Source organism: Mycotypha africana, assembly GCF_025528875.1.
Source record: "Mycotypha africana strain NRRL 2978 chromosome Unknown BDF20scaffold_14, whole genome shotgun sequence".
In the NCBI taxonomy this organism is placed as follows: Eukaryota; Fungi; Mucoromycota; class Mucoromycetes; order Mucorales; family Mycotyphaceae; genus Mycotypha; species Mycotypha africana.
In genome coordinates, this window is record NW_026515738.1 from 260,710 (window position 1) to 275,980 (window position 15,271).

At 38.9% G+C, this 15,271-nt stretch overlaps 5 protein-coding genes across 5 annotated transcripts; 2 read left to right on the forward strand and 3 right to left on the reverse strand.

Annotated features, from left to right (window-relative positions):
- Positions 1-981: 981 nt before the first annotated feature.
- On the forward strand, positions 982-2,223 carry BDF20DRAFT_792079 (kinase-like domain-containing protein; the record flags this gene model as incomplete). Its single annotated transcript, XM_053076207.1, has 4 exons — positions 982-1,059; positions 1,126-1,178; positions 1,320-1,513; positions 1,664-2,223. Coding segments are annotated over 4 exons (885 nt in total), but the record flags the coding sequence as incomplete, so codon positions are not given.
- Positions 2,224-3,198: 975 nt separating this feature from the next.
- Positions 3,199-4,639, reverse strand: BDF20DRAFT_1004637 (uncharacterized protein; the record flags this gene model as incomplete). Its single annotated transcript, XM_053074668.1, has 1 exon — positions 3,199-4,639. One exon carries the CDS (start codon positions 4,637-4,639, stop codon positions 3,527-3,529), a length of 1,113 nt encoding a protein of 370 aa, XP_052931343.1. The 3' UTR covers positions 3,199-3,526.
- A 1,713-nt stretch (positions 4,640-6,352) lies between these two features.
- Positions 6,353-8,711, reverse strand: BDF20DRAFT_917377 (interferon-inducible GTPase-domain-containing protein; the record flags this gene model as incomplete). Its single annotated transcript, XM_053084559.1, has 7 exons — positions 6,353-6,654; positions 7,266-7,446; positions 7,572-7,652; positions 7,714-7,798; positions 7,890-8,119; positions 8,192-8,367; positions 8,477-8,711. 7 exons carry the CDS (start codon positions 8,709-8,711, stop codon positions 6,353-6,355), a joined length of 1,290 nt encoding a protein of 429 aa, XP_052931344.1.
- A 340-nt stretch (positions 8,712-9,051) lies between these two features.
- On the reverse strand, positions 9,052-9,564 carry BDF20DRAFT_917378 (uncharacterized protein; the record flags this gene model as incomplete). The annotated part of the gene is made up of 1 exon (XM_053084560.1): positions 9,052-9,564. One exon carries the CDS (start codon positions 9,562-9,564, stop codon positions 9,052-9,054), a length of 513 nt encoding a protein of 170 aa, XP_052931345.1.
- A 3,619-nt stretch (positions 9,565-13,183) lies between these two features.
- BDF20DRAFT_828983 (kinase-like domain-containing protein) lies at positions 13,184-14,903 on the forward strand (the record flags this gene model as incomplete). The annotated part of the gene is made up of 7 exons (XM_053078282.1): positions 13,184-13,346; positions 13,448-13,621; positions 13,692-13,817; positions 13,890-13,999; positions 14,118-14,273; positions 14,349-14,751; positions 14,815-14,903. 7 exons carry the CDS (start codon positions 13,184-13,186, stop codon positions 14,901-14,903), a joined length of 1,221 nt encoding a protein of 406 aa, XP_052931346.1.
- Positions 14,904-15,271: the final 368 nt, after the last annotated feature.

Sequence of the window (15,271 nt, forward strand, 5' to 3'; positions counted from 1 at the left end):
CTTGAGCGTAAAATAATACACATAGTCACCCTAGATGAGTCGATAGAATTGATTTAATATGAATCCAAATTTCCATTAATAGTTTTTTCAATTTATCAAGCAAATTTGAAAAAAATAAATAAAAAACTTAGGTCATCCATTGAAAGTCAGTAGGCTGTAAGGTCGCTCACTGAACTGGAATGGTTGCACAAAAGCGGAATGGTTACACGAATCTTCTCGCATGCATAAAACGAGTGTTTTTTTTGTTTACTTTTTTTTTTTTTTTTTTTTTTTTTTTTTTTTTTTTTCCTCAGGACACAGCAAATCGTAATAACAGCGAATACGATCAATATCTCATGAACTGCATACCTTTTGTCTTTGTTTGCCTATCCTGACTCGTAGGTGGGGATCCCCTTAAAGTCAAGGACCTGATAAAAAAAAAAAAAGATGGGTTCAATTACAAACCCGTTTTTGTGACTTATGTAAACTTTTGGGTCCTTTTAAAGGAAAAAAAAAAAAAAAAGAAACACAGAGATATTCCTTTGTCTTATTTATCACAAGGGAGAGACGATACCCATAAAATAGCCACTCTTTTTATTTAAAGAAATGGAAGGAGCAACCCATCCTTTAGAAAGACTTTTATCTCCACCATGGACAGCACCACCTTCACCTAAACCAGAACAACAACAACAAGAAGGTAGCCACAGTTCTACTACTTCTTTGTTTAAAAAACGCTCCATTCGACGACTTTCTTTTTTCAAATCCTCATCGTCATCTTTGCAGTCATCGACATCCACCGCATCCTCCACCACTACATCCAGCCTCCCCACCGCTCACAATGAACTGAAATGCATGACAGACAGTCATATCAGCACTACAACGAGTACAACGACCCATAGTCATAGCCCCGTCATCAGTGTCAATTATTCACCTGTCCTTACCACCAATACTATCAACAAAGAATATGACGCAGAGACAGGCAATAAAATTATTAATAACTTTATGATGATCAAAGAGATTGGACGAGGCATGCATGGAAAAGTAAAACTTGCTGAGGATTTAGATACAGGGGAATTAGTGGTAAGTTTGGGCCTTGTATCAACCACCCCCCCTCTTCACTCTGCCCTCTCCTAATTTCTTCTATAGGCTATTAAAATTGTAGATAAACAAGCAAGAAGAAAGCATTTGGGGTATAATATGTTGAGACAACAACAACAACAACAACAACAACAGCAACAGCATGACCCTCTACCTACTTCCGCATCCACCTCCCCGAATACCACGACGACGATGAAAAAGAAAAAGCGATCCCTTCTTCGACGCAACAATACCAAACACAGCAGTAAAAAAGAGCTGCAAGACAATCTACTTCGTTTTCATAATGAAAGTGAACAAAAGATTAGAAAAGAAATGGCCATTCTAAGAAAATGTGCTCATCCCAACGTGGTTCGTTTAAAAGAAGTCATTGATGACCCAAAGAGTCGAAAAATTTACTTGGCACTGGAATACATGGAAGGGGGAGAGATTATATGGCGTAAAGAAGCAGCGGCTTCCCAAAATTCACAGCAGAAACGTCCAAAGCAAACATCAGCCTCCAAACCCTGCAAGCAGCAGCAGCAACACTATGACATGTATGGCGACTTGCTACTGTATAACCATGAGGACGAAGAGGAAGAAGCGGAAGACGCACTGGAGAGCATTCGCTATTGGCCGGTATTGACCATGGAGGAAGCAAGGCATATCTTTCGAGACGTCGTCTGTGGATTAGATTACCTTCATTACCAAGGCATTATTCATCGCGATATAAAGCCTGCCAATTTGTTGTATGCCACCAAAGAAAAGCAACAAGTCAAGATATCCGATTTCGGTGTCTCTTATTTCAATCCTCACTTGGCAGCAACAGCTGCTTCCTCCGAACAACAACACACGAGGGCAGATGAAATGGATCGAGAATTAGCTGAAACAGCAGGTACACCTGCGTTTTTCGCCCCCGAGTTATGTAGCTCTTTAGAACAGCAACACCAACAGCAACGAGAGGAACATATCACGAAAGCGATTGATGTATGGGCTCTGGGCGTGACGCTGTATTGTCTCATTTATGGTCGATGTCCCTTCACGGCGGCGACAGAGTTTGAACTCTTTGACATCATCCCTACTCAACCGCTCACGTTTCCGACAAAAGAGCAAGTCGGTTTTGACACACCCGACACGTTACAGCACTTGCTCCATGGATTATTAGCCAAATCCTCCAAGGACCGCATGACTTTGGAAGAGGTCAAGCATCATCCCTGGGTGCTGGAAGACCTTCAGCAGGATGAAGAAGCCTTGACGGCTTGGTTTATCAGAGCGGATCCCACACATTACCAGGCAGTCGAAGTATCGGAAGAAGATGTCTCGAGGGCGGTGACGACACTGATGGATCGCATCCGCCATTCCTTTCGTCGGCTTTCTGTTTCTTTATTCGGTGCTTCTTCTTCCTCCTCCTCGTCGAACAGTACACACCCAAAAAAGAGAGGTGTCTCTGTGAGCGGCCACAGTCGCCATGGCGATGGTGTGGGTTGCAGCAGTAGTACAAAGAGCAATGGTAGTTCACGACATTCAGCGAAACAAGAGGATGATCCACGCCATGCCAAACAACCTTCTTCCACCACCATGTCCTCTTTATCCGCCATTCCAACCACTTCCTCCGTCGCCTCTTCTTCTGCTTCCTCTTGTTCTCGTCTTTCATCTTCCTCGAAACATCAGCATCACCCTGCTGCTACTACTCATTTGATACCTATTGCCCAGTCCGATGATGACGAGTGCACAGACAAAGCATCCAAAGATACTCTTTCTCAAAACATACCCTCCACATTATCACCCTCCTCCCCATCGTCCTTTTCATTATCCACCCACACCTCACCTACAACAACAACGACAACAACACATCCAAATGATAGCCTACCTTCAAGACCCTTTTCGATCGTTAGAAACGATTCTTCCAGTTCTTCCATGTCGGGTTTAATCGTCACCTTTAAATCCAGTCGTCAACAACAACAACAACAACAACAACAACAACAACAACAACCACGTCAGTCGCAGTCGTAAGAAACAAAGGCCAACTTGATGCCCCTAGAAGAGAAAATTATAACCAACATAATAAAAAAGCTTTTAATCTCACTTTAGCCATGTCAATGAAAGCATTTTTAATATAGCAACCAGAAAAATGTCATTTATTAGAAAAAAAAAAAAAAAAAAAAAAGAGAGTAGAGGGTGCGCGTGAGTCAAAGAGTGGAAAAAGAGATAACAAAGCAATAATATATACGTAAGATTTTATAGACATCATAAAGTTTTTTTTTGAAAAAAAAAAAAAAAAGACGGCAGTTAGGCTAGCGGGAAACAGGGCATAAGCAGCATAGTATATACATAGAGTATTTAGAAATCATAAAAAATGAGAGGTAGGAATTATATACGAAATGCACATTTTTCTTAGAAATGGCGAAAGGGTTTATCGAAATGATGGACTTGAGTGAAAATGCTATGAAAGGGGGAATGATATGTTATTTTTCTATGACAAAGGTGTCATCACCGTCGTTGTCGTCGTCGTAGTATGGCCATGACTGCTGGCTCTTTTACGCTTCCATTCGACGCAGTTTTTCGTCCTTGTATTGCTACTTTGGCATGATGTCGATGATGTGCATGGTAAAGGAGCGGTGATAGAGGACGACAAGGGTGGCTGCTGCTCTTCTAATTCAGCCTCTTGACCCCAAATAATCTGGAATCTTCCTTTCTGTATCCTACTATATCCACGAGGAGGCTGGTGAGCAGCCGTACTGCAGGGCGCTGACTGATTTCGAGTTAAAGGTTGCGTTTGTACTACGCTGTTCAACGAGGCGGATGAGAATGAAGAAGATGAAGAGGGTATATCACAGGAAGAAGGAAGCATGCTGTTGGTAAGAGAAGCCGTAAAGCAGGCATCGTTGTTTACTGGACGAGGGACAACACTACGTTCGTTCTTATGTGTCGTCGTCGTTGTTGTTGTTTGCTCCTCCTTCTGCTGATGAGGATGATTTTCTGGCTGCTGCCAAAAATGGGAATCCCAGATTCTCATCACAGAGTTGGGTAGGACAGGTGCACTTTTTTGGGATGAAGCACAAGTGGCCATGTTGCCCGTGGTCGTATGAAAGTGTTCTACCCTACCGATGAGTTGATGCTTCTTAAGACGTTCTTCTTCGTCTTCTTCGTCCTCATCAGAGTCATCCGTATATATCTCCTCTGATGTCAGCGTTGTATTCGACAGTGCATGATGATAATCCTGTCTTTTATGTGTCTTTATGCCTGCCATGAATGCGAATTGACTAGCCGTCAAATCCTCCGAATGGATTTCGATATTGGCAGCAGCAGCAGCAGCAGCAGCAGCAGCAGCAGCACTATGGCTAGAATACTGGTCAGCATAACTAGGGTGATGACGAGTCGCAAATTTCTCGGTGGCAGCAGCCATGACAGTGGCGGATGCAGGATATTGATAAGGGTCCCATCGGTGGGGTTGAAGTTGAGGACGATGAATGATGGTAGAAATTTTGGAAAGTCTACGTTTCCATTTGATCGAAGATGATATGGATGATGAAAAGGCGTCGAATGAATGAAAAGTGCTGGTTGTGTTGGAAGCTGTGTAGATCATTTTTTCTTGATGTTTTTTATACAATTTTTTATTACAAGTCTATTTCTATGATTTATATATATATAATATGTACGAGTGATAGCAAATCCAGGGAAGAAGAAAGAAAAAAAGAAAATAAGGTAAAGAGAAAAGAAACGCAAAAATGGAAAGGACCTTTTTAAATATCATAATGAACGGGAGAGAGATATATATATTTACATGAATTACATTTAGTTCGTTTGTGTGTCGTGGTGAGTTACTTTGCTGCTGTGCCCGTGGTTACAAGCTTAAAAAGTTTTTTTTTTTTTTTTTTGCCGAGTTGCCCAAACACACACCCGTTCAATTCTTTATGTAAGCTATGCATCCAAGTTGAGTGGTTTATGCCCATAGGCGAAATCCGCTCAAGCATCCTCTCACTATCCTAATAAAAAAATTAAAAATTCCTCGTCTTTGATTGGGCTTATCTAACTATGTCATGATGAAGAAGGCCCCCCTCTCCCTACATAACTTGTATTCCTTTTGGGCCCTTATTACTTTTTGGACTGTCGATTCAAAAAAATAGAGACAACTGTATCAACAATGTAAACAATCATCTTCTTTAATCCAACCAACCTCTTTTACATTTGGGCTGATGTCGTATCCTTCACATCCAAAAGACAGTCGACAAAAGGGCGTGAAGCTAACTTTTTTGTAAACTCCATCAGGAGATTACATTTCTGGTAATGATATACTGTACCACATTTATTTTCTAATCTTTTATTAACAAATAACGTCTAAACTTTAATACCCCATCTCCACATTTTCTTTTTGATAATTCAATCCACTATCGTCGTCTTGTCCATGTTGAATGAACTCAAACCCATCATATGGTAGAATAATACATTTAATGTCTTTGGCAAATAAGCATTATATTTGCCTAAAAGACAAATGATGGGATGCTAAAGAAAAGACGAGATGACATACTACAGCGATTGACATTATCGATGGTTCAAGATAAACGTGTCAAATTTGATAAGAAAGTGATATTATGAGAAACCACAAAAAAAAAAAAAGCTTGCAGCGACACACATTTGTTGTATTACGGAGGGGTGGAGTCAGTAGTACATACATCATCTCATGTTCCCCGAGAGAAAAAATTCTGTATTTTGGCTACAGTGAATGGATGGACATTAAAAAATTCTTGTCTCCTCTTGATGCAAGTAATTTTAACGGAGGAGGGGTGGTGGGGGGGGGGTGGGGAGAAGGTTGACTATAGAATAAGCCCTCCTATTTCATTTTTTTGTTTATAAATGACTTGACCTGCCTTGCCTACGAAGCAAAATGAGCAATCTACTTACATAATCATAGCAAAGCTGATAAACCAATGATGACTGCATAATGCAGCAAAATGCCTCAAACGTGATCGTCGTAGCACTCGACTTGCCTTTAAGGACTTTCTTTTCAGTGATGTAATGATGGACAGCTGATATGGGCAGTGCAATTGAAATTGTCCTAGTCAATATATCGATATAGCTCTCAGATAGCTCAAAAAGAACTTACATCAAACATTATGAAAACGATGTAGGCTATAAAAAGCTATTTTTCTGATTTATTAAAGAAAATAGAACTATTGTACATAGACAAGTAAGGAAAGTGATAGGGTAAACAAATAATAAAGTTATTTACAAATGAATATCGTCGTATTGTAAGAAAAAAAAAAAAGTGTAATGTTGTTGACAAAACGAGGTTTTTCATTTAAGAGGAAGCCCAGTTCTTACGAGCTTCACCAGTGTGTTGTTGAGCCTTGTTGGCAGTTTCAGAACCAGTGTTACCAGTTAAAGAGTTGTAAGCACCCTTAACAGCACCAGCAACTTGATCAGCGGCACCCTTCACATAATCAGTGACGTTGGCAGCGGTTTCTTGACCATGTCCAGCTGCGTTTTGAGCTTGGCCCTTGGATTGCATACTTTCGTTACCGACGGCACCACCAACGGTATCCTTGACGTTACCAACGAATTGGTCCTTCTTGGCATCAGTTCTAGAGGGATTCATATTGACTATTGTTTATTTATTTTTTTTACGAGATGAAAGAAAATTAAAAAGAAAAATCGATAATGAGATGAAGGAACCTTTATATATACTTTTTTTTTCCCAGTTTTCAACATGTTTATCACCGACAAACGTTCTCATAAGAAACACTTGTAATGTGAATTTTGGAGACGTTATGACATGAACATGATGTAACAAAAGATGAATTTTTAATACTGTTCATCAAGAAACAGCGCTGAGTTAAAAGACATTTATGCAAATCTTGCCCAATGAAAGAACGGAGACAGAGTAAAATTGACATCGTAGTTACGCCATGTTAAACGAAATATAACAAATTGTTTGCTGAAAACGTCATGAACGCACCATAACCATTTTATCCTCTCAGTTAAGAGATCAAGAAAGAGCGTGAATTTGTGCGTTTCTAATTCATTATTTATTCGAATCATTGAAACACCATTTATATTTAAAAAAAAAAAAAATGTGAAAAGCACAAGAAAACTTTCATTGATAAAAAGATGATACATATTCTAAGCTGTGCATCCTCCGATGTCTCGCTAATGTGCAGGACAGTTTTTTTTGTTTCGTTTTTTGGCCAGATGCTCGTAATATCTTCTTTTACTCACTACGCCTTCTATCAAGGCTGTCATGAACCTTTCTTCGTCAATCGATTTGATTGTTTTCCGTTCTTCCTGTTTACTGATCGTCGCGACGAACATTCTTAACGTCTCTGCTGATACTATAAATAGCTTCTTGGTGTTCAAACTATGTTGACGTAGCTGACGAAAGATGGAATCGCGAACCTTTCTTGAAAAAAGAAAGTGTAAAGGTACACACGGAAAAATCAGAGAAAAGATTTGATTAGAATTTTCGATTTTTCTAACCCTACCATCGGCAATGGAACCTCGGCGATAAAGAATCAACTTACTTCTAGAACAAGCTCGCCTACTGCTGTCGCCCATTCATATTCATTCTCACCTTGGTGTCGTTTGATTTTACTCGCAATAGCCTATCACACTGTAAACATCAACCCACCTTCTTCATGATCCATTTGTGGTTGGATTACTTACTTGATCTGCTTTACTACGGACAAACAGAATAGGAATCCGAAGCTGTTTTGCTTTTAAGGCAATATCAATATCATCTTGCATTAATCTGAATGTGTAACCCAAAAGAAGGTAAAACGATACTGTTCTTAGTAGGTTTCAAACGAACCCCCGCCCTTATATCCCAAAGTTCTCTTTACCTATTGCCTAAAACAATCACTAATAAATCAAATGCACACAAATAATTGTCTTCAAAATAAGTTTCGCGAGGATGACTCTTTGTCCCTACACCTGGCATATCCCATATAATCATTGAAGCCAAGTCTGGATGTTGGAAAGGTGTCGGTTTTTCCGTTGTTTCAATTTCTCCTACGCGCGCTGATTTTCGATGCACGTCATTATAACCTCGGATGGCGTTCACAATCGAGCTCTTATTTTGACGGAATTGGAGTGTCGATAAGATAGACAGTAGTAACAAAAAAAATCCTCAGCCTTTTCTTACCTTTCCTGTTCCTGAACAACCCACAATAGCTATATTATAAAATGCTGTAGTGTTCAAATGAATCTCCTGTTCTGCCTTGGTTAAAATGTCTTGAGGTATCGGTAAGGGTGTCCTTGGTTTTTCTTTAAAGTTCAACTGGATGGCACCCCATATCGCCATAAAAGGAGCCAAGGGCCCTTTCATTTTGGAAATGGAAAAAAAGAAATGATAGTTTTAGTTTCTTTGTTTCGCTCTCTCTCTCTCTCTTTCTATCTGTGACAATAGAACGGAACGCTGTGTCTTTACATCCAATCACTCCTAATAAACCTCCAATGGCTCCATCTACTATTCTATAGCCTGTAATATCAGAATCTTGAAATGTATATGCATTCAGCACAGGATAAGCAACAATGATGACAGGCATGGCCAGCGTGGAGATGGTGGCTTTCGTAAACTTGTTGGAAATGTCTTCATATTCGTTCGTGATGGAATCTTTCCGAAAAAAGGAAAGCGAACTTGGTGAAGAGCTTGCTTGACCCATGGCCCTTTTTATTAATCTTTTAAATTTAGACAAAGTGAAGGAGAAAAAATAGGTAAATTCAAAAAAAGAGGGCAAATAGTACTCTAGAATGTCTACATTACAAAAATTAAAACAAGAAAAAAAACAAAAACAAGACAAAGCACAACAGAGCAAAAGGTCTTCATTGTCATGTCCAAAAGAACTGGAAAAGAGGGTCATGGTTACATTGTACTACTGCTACTACGACGATGACTACGACTATGGTTACTCGGAATAGAAAGTAATAAAAGGTGCTGCTGGTATCTTGTATAGAAGGATATTTTGTTTACAGTGATCACATCCTTATTTGGACTTGGATCATTCAATTATTTTTGGTTTCTTCTACAAACTCTCTCAGTTGTTTTGCTGTATCTTCAAATCGAGGCAAAATAATGCCAATAAACCCAATAACCATATGATGTTTTTCTTTATATAACAATGAATCTATCATGTCTTCTTCTTGCTGTTCTTCTGTCAGCGTCAATCTTGTATTCAACTCTAACAATTTGCCTTCCATCTCTGCTCTCACATGACCGATCAGCTTTCCATCTTTGTCCATTAAATCGCACAAAATTGTGTCTGGCTTTACTTTTTCACCGATCAATTCAGTATGCAACTTCAATGCACGAATGCCTTCAGGTGGTTCAGACATGCCTAACACGCAAACTTTACTGGGTGCTTGACGAACATAGACATTGACTGCATCAGAAGAAGCGTTTGCTTTCTTAAAGTACAATGAGTAATAGCGATGTAAATAAGCAGTAGGATCACAATGCCAGTTCTCTGTGAGATCTTTATAATCGGCAACGTTGTAATCAGCGGAATCGTCGTTCATCGTGAAAGGAGATAGCGAAGGGAGAAGTTAGTGTGAAAAAGGAAATATATATTACAGCACTTGTTACCGGAGTATGTAGTCGCCCGGAAAGTGACCCGGCTTTTTTACCGAAGGTCTTTCACCATCAGTAAGTTTTTATTTTTTTGAGCCTAAATGCTTTTTCACATTCTATGCATAGCGTGAATTTTAAGGATCGTATAACGCGATGGCCTGTTTCAAGTGGAGGAGCAACGTTGTGACCATGCATGCAAATAGAGCTCACACTGCCATAAGGATTTGGCTCCTAGGGGAAAAGAGTGCGGAAGTACCATAACAGTCGTTTAGCACCGACGACGACAATAAGGATATGTTCTAGAATGACAATAACTGCTAGATAGTGCGTTGCTACCACGTATAACCTTTAAGCCCAATGGCAAAGAGTAAATAGGCATCCTTGTACGACAGAAAAAAGTCACATGTCATAGGAGCAACTGGCCATTCCAAATTTTCCAACTGCATAAAGTTCATGTTGGAAAAATGAAGAAAGGGTGCCATTGGGTGGCATACGTATTTGTAATGAACGTTACGCTGATGATGGAGGTACTTCTTCAGTCCAATTCCCTATGTTCCATATTTATGGACAGAGTATGATATCGAATAGTAGCTTTATGCTGCTGTTGTTAACAGAAGGCTTTCATTCATGTGGGACGTTGCCCATTGCGTTACTACTTATCGCACAAACGGTTGTCCTGTCTGTGTGCAATACAGAATGTTTCTGTTCCATTTCTATCATGTTACTCTGTTTCAGAGTGTGATCGCACGCTACTTAGATGCTTAAAAAATTGTTTCAACGATAGAGGAGGGGACTAAAGAAGTACATGATAGCTGACCTAATTACACCCTTTATCAACCGCTCCCCGCGTAGGCCTAAGTGGAAAGCTACTAATCTATCACCACCATACGTTTCTTTTGTAGCATTTTCTTCTTGTTGGGAAGAAATATTTAATCAACTGTCCTTTGAAATATGCACCTAGTGAATTAATTTGATTTCAGATCAATTCTTCCCCAATCCGAGTTTCCAGTGAACGGGCACACTTACCTTACATCTTTTGATGATGTTCTTTCCGTCCTTTTAATTCATCTGTAGAACGTTTTTTTTTTTTTTTTTTTTTTCATTCTTCCCACCACTTAGAGTGAATGCTGATAATGTCTCTGCAGTCTCTTATTGTTTCGCCAAAAAGCTGCTCGATGGTCGTGGAATTCTGATTCAAGTTGGTTGGGAGATGTAAAGGTGATAGAGCGGTAGTATTTTATTACATATCCACCTTCACGAACTGTAACTGAGTATTTAGGGGAAACTCATCTTTTGATAGTTCGAGTTGAGGCAGACCACAATGCATCAACAACTGGAGCCTCCGTCCAAGAGACTCTTCAAGACGTTGTACTTCGAACATGATGCTTTCTGTTCCTCTGTTAATCAACGATTTATTAAAAAGGCGGCTAGGTATACCTCGAGCAAATATAAAGATGGAGGGCAAACATAAGGCTTGAAGAAAGATTCCAGGCGATTTATGCCTGGACACAAGGCAATCGACGGGTCTGGCCAACAATTCAAATCAGAGAATCCAACATACTATCTATAGAACGCTTACTAAAATCCGGCAAGGCCAAAACAAAATGAGTACACAAAGTGTCTTGCTGGATAATCATACCACTATATCAGGGCTAAATTTCACTTTCCTTTCGAAAACCAAATAAACAATCTTTATGGAAAATGAACGTACATTGTACAGTATTGATAGTGCTTCTTCCTTTTTTGCTAGTCAAACTGTCATCATGCACTTTTATGATATTCCAATAGATCAACATTCTGATATACCGAGTAGCGTCCTGACAGCCAAATGTTTGTCAAACCAGCTCGATATAGCTGATTATCGTAAACAGGAGCATAGGTAGTGCTTATAGAAATGCAAAGCTTGAAACGTAAGACGAAGTACCAACGCTTCTTTAACAAGATCATACATACTGTAATTATTCGATTTGAACGTGATTCAGTTCTTCTCCTTCTTCTTAAATTGAACAAAGTACAATTTTCGGAACGTTATGAACATTCGGCTGTCGATGCGGAGGAAAATGCACTGTCGCAGCTTTGTATAGTTAACACTTGGACGACTCGCTATGTACAATCAAATTGTCATTCGTAAAGCATAGCGGTGCACTTTCATGACATGGTATAAATCGTAGGGAAGGATTCTTTGTAGTGTATCGTCATTCGCATTTATCTTGGTAACGGTGATACTTACTGGGACTGTTCTATTATATAGTGGGCCCATGAAACACTTTATCAAAAACACTTGCCTTTGGGTATACAAAACACAAGGTAGGAAAAAAAAAAAAAATTAGTGATCCTAAACAAACAATTCATTATTGACAATGAAAAAGCATAACCCAAAAGTATAAAACGAATATTTCAAAGTCTATATGTTTTTTTCAGTTATATTTGTAATTTTTTCTTGTCTTATCTCGGGCCCCTCCAAGGAAATATCAGCGGCTTTTCTCTGTTCCCTTAATTGAGTGAAGCTATCACTTATCTTACTAAAGTGAATGAGGTCGAATCAAGTCAGTGAAATCTAGACTACTGGTTATGTTGTACTGCTTATGCTCAGCTTCCTTGTGGTTCGGTTTCGTACCTTTTTCTGGTAACTTTTAGTCTGTCAATCTCTTCCCCGATACCCATTGATTCAGACGGGTATTTGTTGCAGAACATAAACTTTGTCAGCCCAATCAACATTCAATTTTAGGCTGAGTGTGAAAAAAGACGAAGGCCAGCAGCCAATAAATTTGAATTTTTGTACCGATTGAATTTGGTAGCAACAAAAGACCTATTTTCCGTCTTGTTTTCGTTTTTATTTTTTTGTTGTTTTTTGACTAGTTTTGCATATTCCGTTCAATATAAAGTGCTATACCTCTACACATCATGTCTTTAGTCTACACAACAGATACTGAAGATTCAATAGCAGCACCATTACCTACTCATTTCTCATCTAATTGTCATTATTACAATATCAGTCAACCGACGACGGCTGCCGCAAATAGCACTTATTTCAATGACAGTACCAATACAACTACTGCCACTATTTCTTCACCATCACTAGCATCCATTAATGATTCTTTTACAACACCACCGACATTTACTGTACCTGATAACTTTAATGTATCTAATTCTCTAGAAGAACAACAACAAAACCATCACTATCAGCACCACGAGCAACACCCAAAAAAGAAGCCTTCTTCTTTATCACCAAAATCAAATTCCTGGTTTTACACAACAGCCTTTGGCCGATCGAATAGTTCGAATGGGGGAAATGGGAAAGGGAATATTCGAAGAGTAGCATCTGCGCCCAATGCGAATCACCTACCTTTACCGCCTACCTCTGCTAATAACAGAAATTCTATTTTTGCTGTTTCTTCAGTACCCTCTTCACCTAATACCTTACTCAAATTTCATCAACAACATCCATTGAATCATAGTCCCCTATCACCTATATCCTCTAGCCAATCACCACAATCAAGCGCATCATCGTTTTATTTTGATCATCACTTACAACAAATTCAATCTTCTTCTTCTCAGTTACAAAGAATGAAATTATGTAGAAGAACCTATTCAAGCAGTAGTATGAAAATTAAGAATGTACAAGTGGGTCCTTCAAGTTTTGTCAAAGTACGTATGTTGGGTAAAGGAGATGTTGGTAAAGTCTATATGGTTCGACAAAAAGGAACCGATAAACTCTATGCAATGAAAGGTAATTTACATACAATAATACATTAAAAAAAAAAAAAAATAGTTGAAAGAGAGAGATCATGTTGTACGGAGAGATTGACCGAGCAAACGACCGTCTTTTAGTCTTGTCAAAAAGAGAAATGATCAAGAGAAACAAAATTAAGCGTGCTCTAGCAGAACAAGAAATATTGATGACCTCCAATCATCCTTTTATCGTTACTTTATATCACTGTTTCCAAAGTCAAGATTATCTTTACTTTGTCATGGAATATTGTATGGGAGGAGAGTTTTTCAGAGGTAACATTGTTCATCACCCGTTCTCTCTTTGCTTGGGTCTTTGCGAACTCATCGTCCTTTGCTCTTATAGCTTTGCAATTGAGAGTCGGCAAATGTCTGGATGAGGAAGGCGCTCGCTTTTATGCGGCGGAAGTGACAGCAGCTCTAGAATATCTTCATTTGCAAGGTCATATTTATCGTGACCTGAAGCCAGAGAGTAAGCAAATTTGAAGGTGCTATAATTTTTCCTATTTGCATATCTAACCTGTGTCTGTTTGTATGCATTTAGACATCTTATTACATCAAAGTGGACATATTATGTTGACTGATTTTGATTTGAGTAAAGGCTCAAGTCCTCCTGGTCAGCCTGGCGTCGTCAAATCCAAATCACCCAATGTCGTAAGTTTTCATTCAACCTACTTTGAACTCTTGAAAAACATTAAACGCTAGTTTTGTCTTTATAAAGTCATGACATACTAAAAAGGCATCTTTTTACTTGATCAAATCTATTTTATAGCCCCCCTGGATCGATACAAAGAGTTGTGTTGGAGCCCTTCGTACAAATAGTTTCGTAGGTACTGAAGAATACATTGCACCTGAAGTAATTAAAGGTTGCGGTCATACAAGCGCTGTTGATTGGTGGACGCTTGGTATTCTTATTTATGAGATGCTGGTAAATAAGATGAATCTTGGGCACTCTTTCTTGAAAAGCGAGGAAGCGGTATTGACTTGTGATTTTTTCTCTTAGTTTGGCACAACTCCTTTCAAAGGCAATGGTAGAAACGAGACTTTTTCAAAAATCCTTCATACAGACATACACTTTCCTCACCAACCCGCCCCTTATGGAGGAAATATCTCAAGTAATACAAAAAGCTTAATTCGTAAATTGTTGCAGAAAGATGAACACACCCGTCTTGGATCCCGTGCAGGCGCGGCCGATGTTAAACAGCATCCTTATTTCAAGCATATCAATTTCGCTTTGCTCAGAAATATGACACCGCCCATTACACCTGCCGTGCAGGAACCGAATGGTATCGATGCTATAAATTTTAGAAAATTGCAGGAAAGTATGAGCTTGGACTTAGAAGCAGATGGCGAAAAGATGCTTCAAAAACTAGAGAAATCGAATCCCTTTGAAAAGTTTGATTCTCGTAAGTTGTCTATCTTTTATTTGTCATAGAAAGATGTGGTGACTGATCTTGTCATTTTCACAGTTACTTTGTATCATAATGGAGATTCTGATACAGAGCAAGACGAGGAAGGAGAAGAATATGAAGCATCAAAAGTTGTTATGACAGCTTGACAAGAAGACTGAAAGACAAAGTGGCAACAGCAGATGACAGCTTTTTAAACGAATACCCCCCCCCTTCGAATCTTTTGCAAACGTCTTGCTATCTGGATGCTCAAATGAACAATAGAAAAATTATTCATCAAAGTTATGCTTACAACACCCTCCTCCCATTTAATTATCATTTAATCACAACTTAATTATATATTATTTTATTTCTTTTTAACCGTACTCTTGTTTTATACCAATTTTCTGATTCATTCCTCTACTCTATTTCTATCTGTTAATTAAAAATAATTTCTTAATTTTCCTTTTCGGCATTGTATCATTACCGGTCAAGGGCTGCGCTGTTTGATGAAAAACGTTACTTATAAGGATGACTC